The 23624-nt window shown below is 46.9% G+C and overlaps 3 protein-coding genes across 8 annotated transcripts; 2 read left to right on the forward strand and 1 right to left on the reverse strand.

Moving 5' to 3' along the window:
• Nucleotides 1–4: 4 nt before the first annotated feature.
• Nucleotides 5–12812, forward strand: HGS (hepatocyte growth factor-regulated tyrosine kinase substrate). 5 transcript variants are annotated; one of them, XM_083486980.1, is made up of 21 exons: nt 5–151; nt 1964–2048; nt 3225–3300; nt 3739–3831; nt 4185–4308; nt 4790–4905; nt 6076–6144; nt 6300–6424; nt 6969–7047; nt 7144–7242; nt 7814–7909; nt 8206–8244; nt 8351–8494; nt 8865–9078; nt 9692–9864; nt 10010–10150; nt 10268–10445; nt 10564–10697; nt 11322–11432; nt 11633–11728; nt 11952–12812. In XM_083486980.1, the coding sequence occupies exons 1-21, from the start codon at nt 115–117 to the stop codon at nt 12063–12065; spliced, it is 2343 nt and encodes a 780-aa protein (XP_083343106.1). In that variant the 5' UTR covers nt 5–114; the 3' UTR covers nt 12066–12812. The 5 variants fall into 5 exon arrangements, with proteins under 5 accessions (XP_083343106.1, XP_083343107.1, XP_083343108.1 ...); XM_083486981.1 differs by having other exon boundaries at nt 8868–9078; XM_083486982.1 differs by having other exon boundaries at nt 7144–7231; nt 7812–7909.
• LOC310699335 (methyltransferase-like 26 B) lies at nt 12523–17561 on the reverse strand. 2 transcript variants are annotated; one of them, XM_083487008.1, is made up of 7 exons: nt 17441–17561; nt 15643–15902; nt 14579–14738; nt 14436–14495; nt 13753–13820; nt 13353–13431; nt 12523–13156 (listed from the first exon to the last, which is right to left on the reverse strand). In XM_083487008.1, exons 2-7 carry the CDS (start codon nt 15834–15836, stop codon nt 13103–13105), a joined length of 615 nt encoding a protein of 204 aa, XP_083343134.1. In that variant the 5' UTR covers nt 15837–15902; nt 17441–17561; the 3' UTR covers nt 12523–13102. The 2 variants fall into 2 exon arrangements, with proteins under 2 accessions (XP_083343134.1, XP_083343135.1); XM_083487009.1 differs by lacking the exon at nt 15643–15902 and having other exon boundaries at nt 16808–17492.
• A 217-nt stretch (nt 17562–17778) lies between these two features.
• Nucleotides 17779–23624, forward strand: MRPL12 (mitochondrial ribosomal protein L12). Its single transcript, XM_083487010.1, has 5 exons — nt 17779–17936; nt 19413–19599; nt 19793–19867; nt 22123–22260; nt 23225–23624. Exons 1-5 carry the CDS (start codon nt 17884–17886, stop codon nt 23339–23341), a joined length of 570 nt encoding a protein of 189 aa, XP_083343136.1. The 5' UTR covers nt 17779–17883; the 3' UTR covers nt 23342–23624.

A 23624-nucleotide genomic window follows, 5' to 3' on the forward strand; every position in this document is an offset into this window, starting at 1 on the left:
GTCCCGCCTCGGCGCTCCGCGGAAGCCGGAAGCGGGGCCTAGGCTGCGGAAGCGGGTTTCCGAGGCGAACCAGATCCAGCGGTCGGTGCTACCTGCTCTTGGACGAGGATCGCCATGGGGCGAGGCGGCGGCACCTTCGAGCGGCTTCTAGGTACTGGGCGCGGGAGGGAGTCCCGGCAGCGACCTGCCCCCTTGACCTGTGACCCCAAATACCTGGGTGGGGTGTTATGTTCTGACCCTTCCCCTTCCTCTCCCCACCTTCGCTCCCCTCGCGCCTTCGCCCGATGCTGCGCTTCTTCTCCTGTGGGGAACGTCGAAGCCCAGAGCTCCTCCGCGGAGGAACTCCCTTTCTCATCAGCTCCCATTACACTGGAAGCCAAATAGGGTTTCCCCCCCTGAAAGCTGCTTCTCTGTTCGCTGCCCATCCCCCTCCTCCCGCCCCTATTAATTTCCCTATGGGTATTCACTATGGTCGCCCCAAATACGCCCAGATTGAAGCTCCCAACGTAAAAACAAAACCGTGTTTGGGCCTAGCAGCTGTAACCGACTTCCTCTGCCCTGTCTGTGACTACATTCCTTCTGCTGCCCTTTGATCTCGAAAATGGGCGTTTGGGGTTTGAACCAGTGTTCGCCCTACTCAGTGTGGGTGCATTGGATCTAAGCCACGTTCAGAAAGCTCTGAACACAAATAGCATTGGATACAAGCCTTAGAAAAATGAACAAGTCACACAAAAACACATATTCAGTGACGAATGAAGGGGTTATCACTGGATCAGAGCTGTGGTGTTTGTTTAAACTGACAAATCTGGCCCTTTTTGAATTCTGGGGAAAAGTTAACAGTCTTTTGGGAAATGAAAAGCTTTACGTTTTTACAGTACAACACTTCTGATCTCACCACTATTACTAAAATCAGGCTCTGCAAGGTGACTAACAATCCAGGAAGTGACAGGGCAAGAACAGAACTCTCAGCTGACTGAGTCAAGAGAGCACACAGTGGTGCATTTAGGGCAGATGTCACATGGGGAAGGAGTTTGAAATGTGTCAGCTGTTGTGGGGGTGGCAATAACATTGCTTACCAGAAAACAAGAAAAGGGGGATGGGGGATGGGCACGCAATTGTCATTAGATTATGAGCTCCAGTGCCAATTTTTATATAGTGCTGTCCATGAACATTGAACTTTAGAGTAACATAAGCAAAAGAAAGAGAAAAAAGTCAAAGAAGCTTACAGTAAAATTTTTGACAAGTGAGAGGATGAAAATGCACAGAAGCAGTTGCAAATAATTAGGCTTTGTGGATGGCAGCGTTGGACATGGGCAGGGTCACCAAACAGCAAGTGTGCTCTGCAATTAATATTGACTGTGCTATTGGGGGTTAGAAATGCTCTTCGTAAGGGGCCACCATTTAGCAGCAACATAACAGTTGTTTCCATTTACAGATTGCAAACTATATGAAAATCTCAACAGTTTACAATAGATAAAAATAAATTTAGAAACACAATAATTAAAATAAAAACCATATAAAATGATTTATATATAAACAAAACAAATTCATAAACAATATCCATTTCTATATACCATACATCATAAACATAATATCAATTATAAAGTCAGAGAATGTTACAAGACAATACAGTACAACATAAAATTTCAACCAAAATAATGCACATCATTCATACAACCACTCACCCAATCCCACTCACCATCCATTCCATGCAACTGAAATTACTCAATAAAATTATAATCCACATACAAAGGGCTGATGCCAAGTATAGACATGTAAGATATTTTGCAAGATACTGTTAGGTGAACAGTAGGTCACAAAACAAAATGCTCAAGTTCTCAAATTTCTGGTGTACTCTACCAACAAATACCAAGTATGGCTTATTTGTCCAACAGACTCCCAAAGCAAATAACTATATTAGCATTTGACCTGAATGGTTAATGGTTATTTCAATGTATTTCAGATAAAGCTACCAGTCAGCTGCTGCTGGAGACAGACTGGGAGTCCATCCTCCAGATTTGCGATATGATTCGTCAGGGTGACACCCAGTAAGTGCTGATGCCTGCACCAATCTTTCTTCACTCCATAAGCATCAAGGTTTATTGATAGGTTTAGGACACTGAGCTGTCCCACATTTTAACCTCGCAACTGCACTTTGCGGTAGAGTAAGTTGAGTATTTGTGGTTGCCCAGGTTCATCCTTTGAGCCTCAAGGGTGAGCAAAAATTTGAACCTGGGGGTTTCCACATCCAAAGCCAACATTGTTGCTACTATGGCATGCTCTGTGTCTATGAAACTAATGCAGAGGTAAATAACATGTGGGCCATGTGTGGACCCCCCCCCCACCAGGTGATTTCTGGTGGCCCCCAACAATTTGGCTGCTGTCATTGTTTACTGAGAAGGACTTGGTGTTGCTGAGCACTGTCGTGTTGTACTGGTGTGAGCATTGGTTCAGCTTAGTGTCTGGAAGGTATATCTTCTGAGTAGCTGTAAATTTTCTTCAGAAAAATGGATTTTCAGGATAGTCAATTAAGTCATCTATTAATGTCATTCTTTTTGGATATTAAAATTCCATCTCATCCCAGTGTATTTATTAACAGAACAACTGTTAAAACTCCATACGAGATCTGCTCTTCTAGATAGATGTCCTCTGCTGAAGGAGATGAGGAAATTGTTTTGTGGGTTTCTTGTCCTGTGAAACTAGAGACATGCTGTCAACAAAGAAGTTCCAGCTCTTGTGCAAAAGGAAAACAATAATAATTATGTGACAATTATGTTTGCTTATATTGGCTTGGTTCTGTGTGTTCTGCTTTAATAACAAAATTGTCTGAAAATATTTGACAAGGAAGGTATCTGTAGAAAAGAATAGGTAGAGAAGGCACTGCATGTATCTCCAAGTGTTTTCTACAACTACTGATACTTAAGAAAATGAAGCATATTCTTTCATCATACAGCAGTTTCCGCATTATGTAGTAAACTCACAGACGTGCAAGATATTCACTGCCTCACACGTAAATGATTTTGATTGGTAAATGGAGCAGTTATCATAGATTAGTCAAATAATTTAGCTTCGAATCTTGACACATATTGGCACCTTTTCCTCTTCCGTTATAAGTGCTGCTATTATATTTCATGAGAGCAGGGATTTTGGGGTGGCTTCAGAATGACAACTAGTCCTTGTATGCTGCCATTAGACTGAGTTGTTCTTCGCATTTTGTTGTCCAGGGCTAAATATGCTGTTGGTGCAATAAAGAAGAAAGTCAATGACAAGAATCCACATGTGGCTCTCTATGCACTAGAGGTAAGCTAAAGTGAACACAACTTCCTCAGGGTGTATTCACTCTCCCAGGTCAATGAGAGAAGCTTTCTTTCCCTAACCTTGCGAGAGAGATGTGCAGCCAGCCCACTTTTTGTTCAAAGGAGGACCAGAACTTCTGCTGCTAATTACTTTTAACTAGGGCAACATTAAAAGGGGATTAGACAGATTCCTGGAGGATAAAGCTATCAGTGCCTCCAATACCAGAGGTATTGCCTCTCAATATCAGTCCTCTGGGGGAAAACAGTGGGAAAGGGCCGTTGCATTTGTATTGGTTGCTGGTGGTATTTCCATGGACATCTGGTTGGCTACTGGGGGAAACAGGATGCTTGACTAGATAGGCCTTTGGCCTGATCCAGCAGGGTACCTCTTTGGATATTTGGTCAGGGGCAGTGCATGCTCATGAATATATTTTCCTTGTAGGTCTTGGAATCTGTGGTAAAGAACTGTGGTCAAACAGTTCACGATGAAGTGGCTAACAAACAGACCATGGAGGAGTTGAAGGAATTGCTGAAGGTAGGAGCTTTTTAGCTGTTTCTCCTCTCCGTAAACAGCTGTTTAAAGAAAAAGAAATCCAAATTTATAAACAGTGAAGCACCCTCATAGGCCAAACATGGAGTTCCTTTCCAGCAGGAGGAAATTTACAAGGAAAACCACTCTTTCTGTCCTTCCCACCCCTAGTAGAAGATGAATATACAGGTAGTGAGCAAAGAGAATAACTGAGGTTGGGTTTCTGATACTAGATGGCAAGGGGCATTGCTCCAAGTGTCATTTCCCAGTTAAACTGCGCTTACGCTGTTCCCTTGGAAGATTGTGGGTTCGTTTCCATTGGGCATATTGCCTGATACTGGCTTTGCACATTTCTACAGAGACAAGTTGAAGCCAATGTTCGCAACAAGATCCTGTACTTGATCCAGGCATGGGCTCATGCCTTCCGCAATGAACCCAAGTACAAGGTGGTGCAGGACACTTACCAGATCATGAAGGTTGAAGGTAAGGATGAGTGACCTGTGCTGTGAAGAGGGGGGTGGGATGGGAGGAAGACGGAGTATGTTGAGTTGGGGATCTGGAGAAAGCACACCGTTGCATTTGTTTTAAGAAACAGCAATGATCACCTTCCTTGTAGCATGTCAGTGTCTTAGGTATAAGCCGTAACGGAACACAGTAGCTTCCATAGCCGAGAAGAATTCCTGTGACCTTTGTCACTTGTGATAATATGGTATGTTGGACTATGGGTCAGGTGGTCTGTTGGACTGAATTCTGGAAGGCCAATCTATGCCAGTCGCTCTAGCCTCATCCCTTCAGTACCTTTGTGGGGATGTCATGTTTTCTTTGGTAGGAAAAAGGAACGTGGTGAGCAGGTGAATGGCTTGTGTGCATTTGTACACAGCTTCTCTGGTCTGTCACTTGGTGCCCCCATCCCAAGTACCAGCAGGTGCCAGTGGTTGAAGTGACATTGTTGATCTTCCTGCAGGTCATGTTTTCCCAGAATTCAAGGAGAGTGATGCCATGTTTGCAGCGGAAAGGGTGAGTGTCCCAGTTGGGAAAGGGGCACGCCTCACATATGGAAATGATTTGGACTTTTTTGTGGTAATTATAATCAGTCTTGATACTTCTGTTGCTGAGTTTGGGCTGAATCAGCTTCCAGTGAAAATCCAGCTCCCTGGGGGTGGGTGATAGCAAAAATAGAAAGTATCCCATTCGATTTGTACATTGTGGGCTGTGGGAAGTAAGAGAAGCTAATTGTGTTACTTACTTGCTTATCTCTTTTTTATAATGTTCTTCACAACAGCATCCCAGGGTGGTTAACAAAAGGTAAAAAAATGTGCAGAACTAAAGCCAACATTAAAAGCAACAGCAGAAAGTAAATACTTCTAATAGATTGTTACGGAATCAGATTGCTCATAACCCAGGGGTGCCCAAACTTATTTTTCAAAGAGGGCCAGATTTGATGAAGTGAACATGCATGAGGGCCGACCAGAATTGTTGAGCTTTTTTTTTAGAATTGAAGTTGCTGAGCTTTTTTTTTAGGATTTTGCCCCGGGACATATATTGCCATGGTGCATTTTGAGCAACCTATGTAACTGAAGTAGGAAGGCCACCTGGTAGATCTCCAGAGGCAGCGGAATTCCACATGGAGGGTGCCACAACTGAGAAGGCCCTCACACGGGTCTCTCACACAACCACACCCTACATACCAAGCACTACTCAGGGGTGGAACCACAAGAAGGGCCCCTTCCACAGATATTAGCTTGCAAGTGGCACACAATGAGTGAAGAACCCAAACATATACTTGGGTCTCAAGTCATTTAGTGTAATATAAGCCAATATTAATACCTTGAAGTAGACTTGGAATCAAATAGCTAGCTGGTGCAGATCACAGAAAATTGATGTAATGCGACTCTGTCTTTGCATCTCATTCAGTAAACAAGCAGCGGCATTCTACACTATCTGCAGCCTCCTAACCATCTTCTAGGGCAGCTCCACATAGAATGCATTGCAGTAGTCTTAACTGTGAGGCTACCAGAGCATGGATCACTGACAAGAGTATCCCAAGAATGGCCAGCATTCCAGTTCGGGAAGAGAACCATCTATTTAGTTTTTACTGCCTCTTTATGTTACACATGCATTTTCTCTATCTGGGATTCCTCCTCAAATACTGCTGCTCTTGGGGGTGCTTTTTTTGGGTTCTTAGGATCACTTCAAGGCTTTGTGACGGCCTTTTTGTTACCCAATACTTGCTTTGTTTCTGTGCGGCAGGCCCCAGACTGGGTGGACGCGGAGGAGTGTCACCGGTGCAGAGTCCAGTTTGGGGTGGTGACTCGTAAGGTGAGTGGTGCAGCTCCCTGTCGCGACCTGGAGCTCCTTTCCTGTGGCAGCTGACATGACACAGAGCCATGTTATAATGGCAGCAAGAGGAGGTGGTGGCCGGGAGATTTAAATTCTAGTCGGCTTCTATTCTTGACCTCTCCCTGTGTTCGCAGCACCACTGCCGGGCATGTGGGCAGATTTTCTGCGGGAAGTGCTCCTCCAAGTATTCCACCATTCCCAAGTTTGGCATAGAGAAGGAGGTGCGAGTGTGTGAGCCCTGCTACGAGCATCTCAACAAGTAAGTATCGGAGCTCAGCTAACGAAGAGGGTCATTGGCACAGAAAGGTTGGGGAAGAATGAGGAGTTTTTTGGGCAGCCTTTCTTTCTACATGTGCATACTCTGGAGGGAGAGAGTTCTTATTCCTCTAACAGTAAACTGAATACAGTCGTACCTTGGTTCTTGAATGCCTAGGTACTCGTACGTTTTGGCCCCCGAATGCCGAAAACTCGGAAGTAAGTATTCTGGTTTTCGAATGTTTTTCAGAAGCCGAATGTCCAACACAGCTTCTGCTTGAGTGCAGGAAGCACCTGCAGCCAATAGGAAGCTGTGCCTTGGTTTTCAAACTGTTTCAGGAGTCGAACGGATTAAGTTCGAGAACCAAGGTTCCACTGTAGTCTGGCAAGTTGCAGCTTAAAGAAAAAAAGCTAATTGGCTTATTGCAGACCAACAGATGCGACAATAGAGCAGGTGTTGAGTGGTCCTCTCTTCCCCCCAAACCCCTGGCCGACCACCAGATTGCAGTTCAGCTGTGGTCATGATCCTGGCTTCTCTGTATACACAGGAAAGCAGAAGGGAAAGGAACTGCAACCACGGAGCTTCCTCCTGAGTACCTGACCAGCCCTCTTTCCCAGCAGTCCCAGGTGAGCACTTGGCTGTGATGGCAAGGGATGGGGCTCCAGCTTCACCCGTCACCTCTTCACCCGGGTTACAGTGACTGCTGTTTCTTCTGCCCTCAGCTGCCTCCCAAGCGTGATGAAACTGCCCTGCAGGAGGAGGAGGAGCTGCAGCTGGCCATTGCACTCTCCCAGTCAGAGGCAGAGGAGAAGGAAAGGATGGTTTGTGTCTTGAGAATTAGGGGGGGATTCCTGTGACATTAATACTCGGAGGTACCCCACAGGGTTGACTGCCTTGTAGCGCCCAAAGAGCTTAGGTATCTCAGTGTTCTGCATAAACTCCTTTCCCTGCAACAGCCTAGTCCTCAAATATGGGAAACTTGTGCTGATGTCGTCTCCCCCCTGCCAAAATGAGGCATTTTAATTGTTGGGTACTTTGCCAATCGGGTGTTTGTAACTACCAGAAGCGATTCCGGAAAACATACACGTTATGTCGTGTTCAGTTAATTAAAATGCTGCACTAACTTTCCCATTTTGTTGTCTAATTAAGAGCAGATAAAGACCATGCTGATTCTGGGTGAATCTTAATTTCATCACTAACTGCACACTTATTTGTGCCATTCTGAGATGCCCAGACGTGGCTGGTAACTGTCAGGAGGCATGCTTCATGCTTCATTCCCGATCAACTTCTGGCTTGCTGGCCGACTGCAAAAGTGGTTCCTGGCTTGCTGTGCAAGTTCAGGAATCGATGAAGCATTCCTATATCGTTCTCCCTCTTGCTTTTCCTCTGCAGAGACAGAAAAGCACGTATTCCACATACCCCAAGGCTGAGCCGACACCAGTCACCTCATCGGCTCCACCAGTCAACAACCTCTATTCCTCACCTGTGGTAAGTGCCCACCCACCTGGAGAGATTTCCCCTATTTCTATTTAGACACTTCTTTCATGTCATGAACATTCTGTGGTTCTTTGGTAAGTCCAGCCAAGTCCATGGGAGAGGAAGAGAATGGGTGTTGGCTTTTCCTGTCACCTTGCTTCAGCAGCTCCTTCTGCTCACAAGTCCCCTCATGCCTTGAAGCTTGAAACAGGCAGCGTTTCAAGCTTGATCTCCTAAGGGAAAGGGAGGCAGTGGGGGTACTCATCTTTGCATGGGTGGTTAATCCTCTAATATGTGTCTTATTTCAGAACTCCTCTGCACCTCTGGCCGAGGACATTGACCCTGAGGTAAGACCCCCCCATCCCCATATGCCATTTTGTAGTTTGCTGGTATCAGCGGCACCCTGGCTAGTGACAACCAGCTTGCTTCCTGTTTCCCAACATCTCCTTGCAGTTGGCTCGGTACCTGAACCGCAACTACTGGGAGAAGAAGCAGGAGGAGGTACGCAAGAGCCCCACCCCTTCCGCCCCGCTATCCATGGGGGAGCCAGCAACCCAGAACACCGAGGTCCAGCCTGCCCCGCTCAGTGTGGTGGAGGTAAGAGCAGCCTTCCCTTTCTGTGTGCTCTTAGGATGCTCCACAGTAAGGCAGAATTAGGCTCAGCCACTGGGTTTGTTTGGGTTTTTCCTGAAATGGTTGCCAGCTGGTGAGCAACTGCTGTTTCTTTCTCCAATGTGAGATTAAAGGAGGCCAGGCACGGAGTGCAGCAAGCTTTCTGTGCTGCATTTGAAAAGTCTGGAGGTTTAAAGTTTTTACAGGAGATGCATCGCCTTGCAGGGAAACAGGACAGGGGTAACCCAAGGCAGCTGAAGCCACATTGAAAAATGAACTCCGTTGAGCTTTAACTTAGTTGGAATTGCGGCTTCCAGTTAATGGTCTCCCCATCTCTCTCTGATGGTCTCCCCAGCAGCAATACCAAAACGGTGAGACAGACGAGAGCCACGACCAGTTCCTGAAGGCTCTGCAGAACGCCGTCACCACCTTCGTCAACCGCATGAAGAGCAACCACCTGCGGGGCCGGAGCATCACCAATGACTCCGCCGTGCTCTCACTCTTCCAGTCCATCAACAGCATGCACCCTCAGCTCCTGGAGCTGCTGAACCAGTTGGATGAGCGCCGCAGTAAGTTCCCAGGGCCCTGGCCCTTAATGTGGGCAGAGACCTGTGGGAGGAGCTTGTAGCACGGTTGGGATCGCCTCTCTCCCTGTTAAATCATAGGCGGTTAATTGACTTCCTTGCGTTGAACCAAAATGGGCATTGGGGCTTCCTTTCCACTTTTTAGCATTGGGGTGGGAAGGAAGGGAAGATGGCGTGATGCCTTTGGCCCACGCTGAGGAGTCTGCCCTGCTTTCCTTGAGGTGAGAGCTATAATATAATATTTATTGTATACCCAGCCCATCTGGCTGGGTTTTCCCAGCCACTCTGGGTGGCTTCCAACAGAACACTAAAATAAAATAACTATTAAACATTAAAAGCTTCCCTAAACAGGGCTGCCTTCAGATGTCTTCTAAAAGTCTGGTAGTTGTTTTTCTCTTTGACATCTGGTGGGAGGGCGTTCCACAGGGAGGGCACCACTACTGAGAAGGCCCTCTGCCTGGTTCCCTGTAACTTGGCTTCTCACAGCGAGGAACCGCCAGAAGGCCCTCGGCACTGGACCTCAGTGCTATACCTCCTGTGGATCTCATGGAGGTGGGGCTTCTGACTACGCCTTTTTTCACCCCTTCCCCCTGCCCAGTGTACTATGAAGGACTTCAAGATAAACTTGCCCAGATCCGGGATGCGCGGGGAGCCCTGAACGCTCTGCGGGAGGAACACAGGGAGAAGCTGCGCCGTGCTGCCGAGGAGGCCGAGCGCCAGCGCCAGATCCAGCTAGCCCAGAAGCTTGAGATTATGCGGCAGAAGAAACAGGTGAGGTGGCCGGTGCCACGTGTGTCCGGTACAAAAGGTACACCTGCCCTCCGCAAAATGGTTTGCAAGCGGTGCAGCCTAGTAAAGCATGAAGCCCCATGGCTCCCGTGTTGCAACGCATCCCATGTGCTTCTCCAACTTGTAGGAATACCTGGAGATGCAACGGCAGTTGGCGATCCAGCGCCTTCAGGAGCAAGAGAAGGAGCGCCAGCTGCGGCTGGAGCAGCAGAAGCAAACGATCCAAATGCGGGCCCAGATGCCTGCTTTCTCCTTGCCGTATGCTCAGGTATGACGGGTGGAGAGGCCGAGAATCCCTCCTCCTCTTCCCTTCCGTGGCTGTTCTCTTTGCAAATACATCAGCCAAGTCGCCGTCCCTCTCTTAACCTGCTTCCTGTCTCTCTAGCTGCAGGCCATGCCTCCTGCTGGCGGGGTGATCTACCAGCCATCAGGCCCCACAAGCTTCCCAGGCACCTTCAGCCCAGCAGGCTCTGTGGAGGGCTCACCTATGCACACAGTGTACATGAGCCAGCCTGCCCAGGGCAGCACCGGACCGTACACTGCAATGCCTGTGGCAGGAACAGGTAAGAGCAATAGGGTGGAGGGGGAATGTGTTAGCTGAAAGCACCTGAAACAGGATACTTGGCTAGCTGGCCTGGTCTAGGAAGGCTGTCCTTTTCTCATATTTCATCTGTATTTCAGATCCCAACATGGTGAGCACCTACATGTACTCAGCAAGCACTAATAATGCCCAGGCAGCTCCGCAAGGGCAGGCTGTGCCCACCACGAATCCTGCCTATTCTTCCTACCAACCTACACCTACCCAAGGCTACCAGGCAAGTTTGACCCACAGCCCAAATTTCCTCTGCCCCAAATCGGGGGATTAAATCCCAGCAGGTTATATGTGCTGTTGTGAAAGTGGAGGGAGAGTTCTAGCCAGTGTGGTGATGTCATTAGTGTTTGACTAGGACGGAGAAGATCCAAGTTCGAATCATTCTAGCGGTGATGCTTATGTTATTATGAAGCTGAAGCACCTATTTTAAACCATTTTCGGAAGGGTAGCCAAGGTAAGTCTGTTGCAGCAAAAATAACGGAGCCCTGTGGCAACATAAAAGACAAAAAAATAATAATCATTGCATCAGCTTCAATGGACTACAGTCCAGTTCATCGCATTATGTTTGTTGTGGTTCAAGCATTTGGATTTGGACCTGGGAAGTCCAGGTTCAAGTCTTCCCATAGCCATCAAGCATAGTGCAAGTAGCAAGCTCTCCGCCTTACCTATAGCACCTATGTGAATAAAGTGGAGAGGACTGTACATGCCACCTTGACCTCCTTGGAGGAAGAGTGGAATATAGTCTTTGACAGCTTGCAAGTAGCAAAAGTTTCTCCCTGTGTGTTCTTGCTTGTGTGTTGAAGTTTGTCTAGACTTCTTACCCATTCCTGCCTCCTTAACCTTTCAGAACGCAGCTGCCCCCTCCCAGACCCAGGCGATCCCAGCCATGACGCAAGCGCCGCAGGGTTACATGGGCAATCAGTCGGTCTCCATGGGCTACCAGCCCTACAATATGCAGGTGAGAGACTCCTTGAAACTGTTCCACTGTGCGCCTTTTCCAGTGTCCGGTGTGAGGGCAGCCGGCGGACAGGACTGAAGGGGAATTCTTACATGTGCATAGAGGCAGCAAAGCCACCCCTAAGCTCCAGGCTGCCTCCTGTTATGAATGGAGCCATGTGGATTGGCGGAAAGTCTTATGCCCTCTTCTTTTCCTGCTAGAACCTCATGTCAACCCTCCCTGGCCAGGAACAGGGTTTGAGTAACCTGCCACCCCAGCAGCCTTACCTGTCAGGACAGCAGCCTATGTATCAGCAGGTGAGTCTTTGACCAGCCACTTTGGGGGCAACTGTTTTGGCGACTTCTTCATTTTATGTTAGGCTGATGCCCTGAATTGCTTCAGCTCAACATTGTTTGGCTTTTTAGCCTCTGTGCCAATCCATGGGTTGGAGGACCATTACTACAGTAGCTTTAAATGGGGGAGGAGGATGCCTTTTTAAACAAGACCTCCTTACTCGCTTTCCTGTTTGCCTCCTTACAGATGGCACCTCCTGGAGGACCTCAGCAGCAGCAGCAGCCTCCTCAGCAGGCTCCAGTCCAGGTGCAACAGGCACAAGGCGGCAGCGGAGAGGCTCAGCTGATCTCCTTTGACTAATCTCTTGGCTTATGAGGAAAGGGAGGGGTGGGTTTCTAAGACATTGTAACACTACCATCTGTTGGTCACTGCTGTACTCGCTACACCATTGCTATTACCTTGCGCCATCCCCACCCTGGGGAACGGAGAGCTGAGCCCCCGCTGTCCTAGGTAGTTTCCCATTGGCTACCTGTACCTCCCCCCTCCATCCCTCACTAAGTGAGCCTTCTGGGAGGAGCGAGAGACACCTGTGCTCAAATAACCTTATACACTGTTCCTTGGCTGTGGAGAGAGAGTAGCCCACTGCCTGATCCTCCTAGCTTTGTGTTGGCTGGGTAGCAGAGCAGAATTCTCAAGGAGTGCCTCCTATGTGCGCCGTTACAGGTTGGAGAGCTGCTCTTCTCATTGGAAACTGCATTTAAGCATGCTCCAAAGCCAGAGTAAATGGGCCCAGCCCACAGCATGATCTGGGCCTACATCCTTCTCCCCACCTCCCCTTTAGTACATTCTATGGTTGCATCTTGCCAATCAAGTGGCCTTCACCTCCAACACCACTGCCCCCTCCCCCTCCATGATCTCACAGCCCTCCATGTCTCTTCTCAGTCCCTTTGGAGAACCCACGACATTGAACGCAGCCTGCTCCAGGCCTGCGTTTCTTCTCCCCTTCCTCTGCCCTACTTATGCTCGCTGCTTTTGAAGACTCATCTCTTGTGTTTAGTGCTGGTGTAGACAGAATGGAACCAGTGACAATAAAGTATTTAAAACTTTTTTCAGTCTGTGCTTCCTCATAGGCCTTGGGTTAAAAGTTTCTGTCTCTGCAGAACTAGTTGGTGGGTTGTGACCACCAGTGTATGCAAGGTCTTAGAAGGGGGTACAGGAGGCATTCGTCATCCTGGGGCAGCACAGAGAATAGAATTTCCTAAAGCCATTCTGAAAGCGTTATTCCCCCCCCTCCCCCAAAGAAGCTGCAGAAGCATCCATTTCTTTTTCTTAATTTAATTTTCACACCCATCCATATAAATAGGGCAGTCCTCCTTTGACTTTTCCGTAGCCAGAGATCATAACTCCCTCCGCCGAAAGATCAAACATTTGGTGTATTCAGGCATCTCCAGCTGAGGAAGAAAAATAGGCGCTGAGTCATTGCATGAGGGAGGATGAGCAAAATGGAAGTCTATGGGAGAAACTGCAGAGCTGGTGGGATCCCCCTTCCCAGGAAACAAAGAGCAAGAGTGGGAAATGGTGGTTGTGGTTTCTGCAGTTCTATTTCATTGCTCCCTACAATGTTGTAGGCTGACCTCAGCCTCTTACCATGCGCTCGAGCCGCAGTGCATTAGTGTTTGCCAGTTGACGAAGCTCCTCCACATCTCTCAGTCCCCACTCAGGATTTCTGCCATTTTAAAAGCATAATGTGTTAAAAGTAGAACATGGCCTTGTCACAACGAAATCCTTAGAGCCTTTCCCAAAGAAGGAGAAACAGTAGGCTAAAGGCTAAACACGGTCTCTGCCTGTAGCTCGTCTTCATCACGTAACACAAAATCTTGCCCTGTTGTCCATCTTCCATGCTACTACACAACATGTAAATAGTGAGGAAATAAATCAAGGGGAAATTTCCAAGTAGCCTTTCCCCATCCTGCCTTGACCTCACTAGGCCTTTGGTGGTCACCACAAGGGAGATGAGATGGAATCCTGTCCTTCAGCTCTAACATACCTGGCCTGGAGCATGTTATCCAGTTGCACATTGCACTCTGGGAGGATGATCCCATTAACGGCGAAGGGCTGTGGAGTGGAAGCAGAGTGGGAATTAACACCGGGCCAGCATTCTATGGGGCTCTTAGGGCAAAGGTCTAGAATGAAGGCAACAAGCCTAACATCAGTGACCCCTGAGCAAGCCCCATTGAATTCAGCAGGATTTACTTCTGAGGAGGCGTTGTGCTGTAAGACTCATGAGCACGTTTGCGGAAGAGCAAGAAGTCTTGTGGCAGAACTGGATCAAAATATGAGCTGCTTTCCAACCTTGAGGTTCTCCTTTTCCATCAAGTTGATGTAGGGACGGTGGTGGATACTGCTTAGCACTGGGCTTGGGTGCACAAAACTCTTACGCATCCAAGCAGAGCAATAAGCAGAAGCACTCAGCCTTCCTGTTGGCTGATGTGGAGGGAGAGTGATCCTTGGGGCTCCTGTTTTGCGCATCAATTCAAAGGCTCCCAACAAGCTGGTGGTCAGGCACTTTGAGAGCTGCACAAATCAAGACTCCTGGCATACCCCACCCATACCTAGATGTAATGAAATATGACCTTGCAGGTCAGATGGGGAATCCTGGCAAACCGGACTTTGCCTGTGATTGCCTTCCCACTGAGCTTAAGCTGTAATGGATGGTTTTCCTATACTCACCCCGTAGGCCAAGCAAATGCCTCCAGGTTTCAGCAGTTGTCCTATGCCTTTAAACATTCCCTGTAATGCAAAAGGTTATCTGTTGAATAAGATCCTTTGCAGAGGTCAGTTTCCATAATATTGACCTAAGTGCTTTGTCATGCCTCCAGGCCTTGATCAGTCATGTGCAACAGGTTAATAATAATGATGAAGTCACAACAGCCTTGACTCAAGCCAGCCCACTGGTCCCATGGCTGTGTTACATCTATGGCAAGGGGTTCTCGGACATTGGTCACCTTGGTGGCTTGGATGTAAGCAGAGATGCTGTGGGAAAAGATGGAAGATTCTTACTTTTGTGTGTAAAGCCATAATAAAAAAATGGGGAGAATTACTTTCTCCAGTTTCCTTCCCTCTGGCCCCACAAAAAAGCTGCACTGGGTTTGAAATACAGTCAGGCAATATAGTGGGATGCTAGTGGGAAATGTATGTAACTTCTTTCTCTGAACCAGAGAAAGGCTAGACAAGGGTATGATACATGCATCCAACATTGATTCTCCAAGTTAAAAGGGTGGACACATTTTTATGATTTTTCCAAGTGACAGCGCTAAGATTTCAGATGTGACTGCTCTGTGAATTATGGTCAGTGTAAATGACACAGGCACTCAAATCACATGTGTATGTGACGCTAGCGACAAGCAATACAGCACACTGGCACAATCTCCCATGCCATTTTATGCCCTTCAGTTTCTGTCCTCATCCCTCCCAACACCTCTTGGTGAGCAATGACTATTAGAAATGTTATTGCTATTTGAAAAGGAATACCCCACACAACGATGCATCTATGTTAGAATATACTGTTTTATTGCCAGATTATTCTATAGTCTAAGACAGGTTGCCACCAAGAAGTTCTCATTATTCCGTTTAAATGTACACATGCCGTTACTGCTTCAGCAGCAAGCCTTTCTTGTTTACCAAGAATATATGCACAGCTAGGATCTGTCCAATGCAGAACAGTCTAGCTATTTCTTGGAAAGGCATTTCCAGGCTACTGAACACAAGCTGCCGTATGGTTTTTGACAGTCCCTTTTGGCTGACTATAAACAAGGACTAAGAGCCAGTTCTTTTTAGTGCAGATTTTGTGCCAACATTCTGCTGGGGCCAAGGGAAAGCATGGTCCACACACTACTACAACACCCATCCCTTGCTGTCACCACAGGCCCCAGTGTACCTCTGTTGAGAAGCTGGGCTGATCTCTGAGGGTTGCCAGATGACCGTGGGCAAGGCCTGGGCAAAGTGCACCACATGCTGTCCCGTGCCAGATCCCAGTTCAAGCCCAAAAGCTGATCTTGTATCATCCACATAGTCAGCCAGCACCTCGAGGATGGTTTCCTTGTTTCTCTCAGCCATCGGTGAAACTAACATATTTTCTGGAGATAGGCTTTGTTCTCTTCTCCCGGGATTTCTGTTTGCTTTCTGATATCTCCAGCCCTACAATGATGCCCTAAGCTAGTAGTAGATAGGTAGCCGTGTTGGTCTGCCATAGTCAAAATAAAAAATTCCTTCCAGTAGCACCTTAAAGACCAACTAAGTTAGTTCTTGGTATGAGCTTTCGTGTGCATGCACACTTCTTCAGATACACATCTGAAGAAGTGTGTATCTGAAGAAGTGTGCATGCACACGAAAGCTCATACCAAGAACTAACTTAGTTGGTCTTTAAGGTGCTACTGGAAGGAATTTTTTATTTTGCCCTAAGCTAGATTTATTAAAGTAAAGGAGATTACACTAAGATGCACTTGGCTACAGCAGGAAAGGCACGTGTTGCCCTTGCACCTGCAGCTCAGCTGCAAGATTCAACACAATGTTTTCACTGGGATATTTTGTACAGACCTCTGAGCTGCGTGTCTGCTTCATACACCTAATGATCTATTCTACAAAGTAGGCTGATCAAATACTCATCATGCTGCAATAAGATGGTTGCCTTTTAAGGGATCACAGAATCCTGTTCTTTTTATTCAGAAACATGTTGTCTTTGGGATCTTGTTTCTGTTGGATTTTTTGTTAGTTTTATTTATATGCAAATGCAATACAGTAATACATAACTTTACTAGCATTACTATACAAGATCACTTTTGTCTAGGAGTTTGTTTTGTGGGTTATTAAGATCAGTGCCAGCTATCGGTACTAGGCTGGCTGCAATACTCCTGAATCAGGAATGTGTTTTAAATCAACAGTGCTGAGACTTGCGACCATCACTCACTGTATAAGAGGTCAAGAAATGGAACTGCTGAAACTAAAAAGTACAACTTCATTTTATTGTGAAGGATCACATTAATACATGCTCGTCTAAAGAAAAAAGGTTTTAGCAGGCATTGAAAAACAATACAAAAAGGCACCTTGTTGATAATACTGATATTGGGGGGGGGGCAGGGGGCAGGATGAGCTCTGCCATGGGGCTTCTGGTGTGCAGCATTCTTTGGGAGCTTTCCCCACCGAGTTCTTCATTTGTGGTGTCTGATGGGCAAGTCTGTTTCTTAAAACTTTCAGTTCTTATCAGCATTGGCTAAAATCAAACTAATGCAAATCCTTGTCTCTGCATCTCTCCCACACAAAAAGCCCTTTGTTTCAAGAAGGCAGACTGGGTGAAACACAAAGCTAATTCTGGATCCAAGCCAAGTTAGACTGTACATCTTTGTGTTCTGTAAATATCCAGCACGCTGGTATATATCAAATTACAAAAAATTAGTCAGGACTAATTCTGTACATCACCAAAATCTTTTTGGAAATTATTGTTTACTCAGAAGTAGGTCCCAATGAATCCAATAGGGATTGCTCCCAAGTGTTTCAAAGCTGCAGCCTTAGCTTAATTATCAGCTTTGTAAACAAACCCTGTGATTTGCTAGGCCGAATTTTAATTGTCAGAGGCCCCAGCGCCGTGCTGTTAGTATGTGCACTTGGCAATATCAAATTATGCCTTCCCAGCTTTTGAATCCCACCGGTCTCCTTGCTAAAACGAATCAAACAACCACCTCTAAAGAGCTTAGTGGCACGTTCCGGGAACACCATTTGACACCCAGTTTACACCGCCTCCATTCCGCAAGCTCCAAACGCGCCTTCCTCTTCCCGCGCAAAGAAAACACGCTCCCAAATCCCGCGCGACTTCCGCCGTTGCTAACAAACGCGTCGGCCGCCGCCGCCGCGCGCAGCAACGCCTGCCATAGAGTCTTCATCCCTAGCGCGGCATTGTGTAAGGGTGGGAAGCGGCCCGAACGTCACCTCCGTCAACCACGGAGATGCACGGCGGGCCGCCTAGAGCGCCATCGATCAAACTCGGCCGCGATAGGTGCACCCCGCTGGATCAGAGAGAAGGAGCGGGCAGAGCGTTCCCTCGGCGTCCTCTGCCGCTCGCACGCCGGAGACAGAGGAGAGCGCCGGTGTGTCTCCGTCCTGCCCGCCTCCTGGAGCTGCCGCCATGGCCATGTTGCCCGCGGGCCGGCTCGGTACCGTTATCCGCCTGCTGCTGCGGTATGCAAGAGGCGGGAGGTGGGCTGGGCGGTTCCGAGGGGCCCGAAGGAGGTCGAGGTTAGGCGAGTTCACGTGCCAGACTCCCATCGGAATCCCGCCTCTCCCGCGTGAGGGATGAGGCGCCCACGCGCGCTTTTTCCGCCGTGAAATGTTCAAAGCTGCTTCGGGTGCTTCCCGTTTGGTGGTGCCCGCAACAGCTCTGAAAGGTGGGCCGCCCTCGCTAACCCCAAATCACCATCGAGGGCGCGAAGCTGGTGGTGGCAAGTTTGCCAAAGGCCGACCTGCTGGTTTTTATGGCTGAGGCGAGACTTAAAACCAGAAACTTCCTGCTTCCTGGCTCCTGCTTTTAGTCAGTAGGCTAGGAGTGGGTAGGAGCTTAAAACTGAAGGAAGGGGTTCCCAGTGGTCATCTAGTCCAACTCCCTGCAACACCAAGAGGAGGTCAGCCACTGGCCAGTTTCTGCTGGACAGCCTAGGGCTAGCTCTGCAGGTGTCCCCCTCCCCTTTGTTCTCAATATCCAGTTTCTAGTCGCAAACAGCAAGTTTGAGAAATAGTCCGGGTAGAAACGGAAGATAGAAGCTGTGAACTGTCTGGACTGTTTTTGACAAAAAAATGGTAGATTAGTTGGCTCTTGATTTGTTCCAAGGTAATTTTTATGTTTATAAGTAAGAAGGCACATTTGAAGTTACTTAAGCCCTACTAGGATATGAATATACATTCTTGCTTTGTGGAGCAGAGGACTTCCTTTTTGAAAATTAGAGTAGACCGTGCAAGATTGAAGTCAGTCCACCCTGCTCATCACCTGTTCTGTTGACAACTATCTGCTCTGAATTATCCCACTGTGGAGCTCACAGTGCGAAAACAAATTTCTCTACACCTCACATTGGAAAACACTTCAAGCTTTTAAAAATGCCTTTTAGTAATATGGACATTCTGAAGGAAATCAGCCCTGAGTGCTCACTGGAAGGACAGATCATGAAGCTGAGGCTCCAATACTTTGGCCACCTCATGAGAAGAGAAGACTCCCTGGAAAAGACCCTGATGTTGGGAAAGATTGAGGGCACAAGGAGAAGGGGACGACAGAGGACGAGATGGTTGGATAGTGTTCTCGAAACTATGAACATGAGTTTGACCAAACTGCAGGAGGCAATGGAAGACAGGAGTGCCTGGCGTGCTCTGGACCATGGGTTCACGAAGAGTCGGACACGACTAAACAACAATAATATGGACATCTCCTTAAATTTGTTTTTAAAATTACACTACAGTTTTGTTGGTGCTGAGAGGTGTTGCTTCTCCCCCTTTTCCACAGCACCTACACCAATCCATGTTTATATCACCCTTTCTTCTCACTTGGGTGGCCTTGCTGTTTCTCCTGAAGCACATCTGTTCTCATTCTTTCATTCATTTGCTGCTTGCACAGGTCTTTATGTTGTGAACCATGAAGTGCTGACAAACTCTTTGTTGATTTTTCTACAGGCAGCATCAGCCACGAGCATGTGCTGTTAGGATGCTGAAGACTACCAGCTCACAGCGAAGTGAAGCCTTGGCAACTCCGCCTCTTGATAATGTTCCCAAGGAGTACTCGCCCAAGATTCAGCAGCTAGTTCAAGACATTGCCAGCCTCACCCTACTGGAGATTTCTGACCTCAATGAACTGCTGAAGGTGCCACTGTTTGCATGGGAAGCAGGGTGATTGCTGTACTAGGGAAAGATGGGGCAGCAGACAGCTCATTGTTGGTCATGTATTTCTCTGGGATGGGGTGCTTTGGAATTCCTTCCCCAGTTTTTGTGATGCATACGATATAGAAGAAGGATTAATATTTCTCTAACACTGCTTACTCTGTCTTTTTCTTCAGAAAACCCTCAAGATCCAAGATATGGGACTCATGCCAATGGCTGGGATGATGCCACCAGCACAAGCAGCAGCTCCAGTAAGGGATCAACCTTTTTACTTTTTGTTTATTTGGGCTGAGTAGCAGCTGTAGCTGGGCAAATGTCTGAATGGAAAACTTCAGCAGCCCTACAAATGAGCATTCTGTTGAGAGTGTTGTGTGTGAAGGCACCAAAATATTACATAACAGGCATGTTGATTGCTTGAGGCTGCTGGACTAAGCATGCAGCCAGCCTGTTGTTGCCCTGCATTTAACATTGGCTTTTGAAGCAGAAAGAGAAGCAGTTCTGCTGCAGTGTCATGGAAAAGGTTGTTGCAGTGTTGCTAACTCGTCAGATGACATTTTCCTGGATGTTACTGGTGTATAACAAACTCAGCAACTGGAGATGGGAATGCAGGGGTGAGAAAAGTTCTCTGCTAATAGGGGCTTACTTTGTGGTTGTGCTTGGTATCGCAATCATTTTGCCACATTTATTTATTTACATACCCTGTCTTATGAACTCTTAAGAAATAAGATGTTCAGAACCAAAATACCATTTACTGTATATAAAAGCCACACAAAGCCATTAAGCTATCTAAAGAGTAAATAGCACTAATACCAGTGCAGTGGGCCTGCCACTTATGTGAGGTTCAGTTCCAGAGGCCCATGTGTAAAGGCAAAATCATGAATAGTCTGTCCATGAAAAAGAGGGTGCCATAGCATCACATATTTTCAGGCCACTGCAACAATTTAAATTTAACACATGATGTGTTGGGCCTGCAATAATCAAGGATAACCCTGTCATTATTGTGGACATCACAAAGACCTGAGCTGCAGGTGATATGGAAGCCTGGACATGGATGTTAAAACCCTTTACCTAAGATTGGGCAGATAGTTGTAATAACTCTTACCGCAGTTGACATCTCATGGCTGATACTACATCAAGAATCAAGTTGGGAGCTGTTGGATCAAAACAGGTCGGCTTGAATTATGCACTGAGTTCTTAGTTCTATATTCCTGGTCAGTAGCGTTCACTAGAATTAAATACTCAGTGGTAGATGTTTTGTTGACAGTTGATTTGGCATTAATAACAAATCCCACCGCAGCCAACCAAACAACCAAAGACAGTCAACCGCATCCTAGGCCACCCCAGCCTCTCTCACCACCAAGGAAACAACAAGCGAATAGAAAGAGAATCTACCCATGTGACGCTGAAACAACCCCCCTCCCCCCCCCACACTATGTCAAAGAATATACACTTTACCATCCCACCCCCTCCCTCTTTTCTTCCCAATATAAGTTGCCCCTTGAGGCCACACCTTTCTGTGACCCATTCCCCTTATTAAGATTTTCTAAGTACCATGTCAAGACAATCTTTATAGTAGCTCTTGTTTTGAGATCACCTTCCCGGCTCCCAAAAATGCAGGGATTTGTGTAAACTGCATGCAAACACTTCCAAAGCTGCAGGCAAGTGCTGCTTAAATGTGAAGATTTCCCCATCAAAGTCTCCTTTCTCAAAGGAGGTTACTTATACAACATTTGTGATACTTCTCCCAGCCATAGATCAGCGTTTGCCAACCTGGTGCCCTCTAGATGTCTTCGACTACAGCTGCCATCTGGAGCTGTAGTCCAAAACATCTGGACAGCAGCAGGTTAGTGAAAATTGCCTGCTTGTATTACATTGGTTAAGATCTTGAGCATTTGTGGAGCAGATGAAATGTCCATTTGGCCCACCACCTATTTCCCATTGTGGACAATCAGAAGTTTCTGCTCCATATGCTGGGCCTTTAAAGTCAATAAAAATTTGCCTGCTATTACTTCCAGTAACTGATTAGATGTGCTCATTGGGCCACTTCCAATAATAAAAAGCTGGTGTTCAATTAAGGCAAGGCTTTTGGGCTGACCTGCTGTCTCTATTCCTTCATCATTAAAGGAGAACTAGCATAGATGGTGAGATGTTTTAATCTTCTTTCTAGCTTACTGTTGATTTTGATCAACTCTTAAATGTTTTAACTACTTGCTTCTAACTTTTCACTGATGGTTTTCATTTCTTGTAAACTGCATAAAGGTTTTGTTGCAGTCAAGTGGTAGATACATTATGGTTAAATAAAAATAAAGATTCAGCAGTGGCGTTGCAACTCAACACAAGAATTTAGGGGAAATAATGAAGGAGTAGCTGATGCAAGTCTTGTTAGGTCTTCCCTCTGTATCTGGCTATTACAACTTTGGTACTACCATTGGCTAATGAAGCTTTAGGGATGTGAGGGTCAGGCTTCTGTTGCCAATTGTGAGTGGGTTCTTATCTTTTTTGCTAGGAAGCTGAAGAGGATTTTGTCCCCAAGAAGCCGGAGAAGATAAATTTTACAGTCAAGTTGACTGAATTGAATGCTGCAGATAAGGTGAAACTTATCAAGGAGGTGAAGAATTGTATGCAAGGCATAAACCTTGTCCAGGTAAGCAGATGGTGCTCAAGGCTGATTCAGCAGGTGAATGTGCTAAAGGCTTGAGGGAGGCATGTTTCCTTTTACTTGTGCCATACAGAACTTAATTATCAAGTAGCTCCATCTACTTGGGCTACTTTTGTGCATTTAATTGTGGTGGAAGTACCTCCATGCTCTCTGCCTCTTGTCTGGTATATCCACATGAGGTCCGCAGTCAGTATTTAGGGCAAATAGACATTTCGCTTGACCTGTACTTTGATTGTATTGTGTACCAATTTATTCCCCTGGGTCTGGAGACTTTTCTTTTTCTGTGGCTGTGCCTTCTGAAAATCTGCTCCTACCTGCTGAATTAAAGCTCCATTAAGCAAAATCTCTCTTTGGATTTTCTGCGCATCAAAAAAGATCTGATTCAGTGGGAAAGATCAAATTTTCACAAGGCACAGTCACAGAACAATGAGAAAGCCCACGGACCTTTAATCAGTACATGGTAATCAGGGGAAATTAATCAGTACACAATACAGGTCAGGTGAAGAGTGGATGAGCCCTTGGTCATACCACTTGGGGGCAGCAAATTACAAAGAGATGAGCTGCCAAAGGAACGTTCACATGAGGAAAGTGAGGAGCTAATGCAGTTAGTGGAAGCGAATTTGCATCCTTTGAGATAGTACCAGCTAGTGTGGCAAGGTCCCTTGCGAATCATGATGCTCCAAAGAGGATTCTTCTAAGCATTTGGACTCTGGTCAGAAATGGATTACTGTTTCTTTGCAGGAACTTGGCCAGCTGAAAATTAATACTGCCGCTTCAGCCTAGGAAACGCTTCTGCTTGGCTCATCTTCTAGGCTGCGTGATCTGCCAAGTGGGGAGATAAGGGCGAAGTCACAGAGGGCCCCATACTAGTGGGAGCGGGCAGCAGCTTCTTGGGTTCAGCGTTATCCCTTTCCATGGCTAACTGGAGCGGCTCTCTTATCTCTTGCAGGCGAAAAAGTTGGTAGAGTCTCTTCCTCAAGAGATCAAGGCACACGTCTCTAAAGAGGAAGCGGAGAAAATCAAAGCTGCTCTGGAGGCAGCAGGAGGGACTGTCGTTCTGGAGTAACGGTTGGCATCGGCAGCCAAAGGACTAAAGCAGAGCAGGGGAAAGTCCTGCGCTCTGTCACCCACCTGAAGCTTTTATTTGCCTGCTGACTGGTGGTGGTGGGATGCTGTGCAGTTCCATGAAGCTGTGCCCCGCCTTGTTTTCTCTGCAATGTGGTTGTCCACTGAGATGGCCCAGTGTGGGATGAATGTCTTCGGCACAATGGGGGTCTGTTGTTTGTACCAACACTGCAAGGAACTGAATCTATAAAGAGTATACACGGGGGCAAATGCCTTTAGAACAA

Source organism: Podarcis liolepis, assembly GCF_965112155.1.
Source record: "Podarcis liolepis genome assembly, chromosome: 2".
Classification (NCBI taxonomy): domain Eukaryota; kingdom Metazoa; phylum Chordata; class Lepidosauria; order Squamata; family Lacertidae; genus Podarcis; species Podarcis liolepis.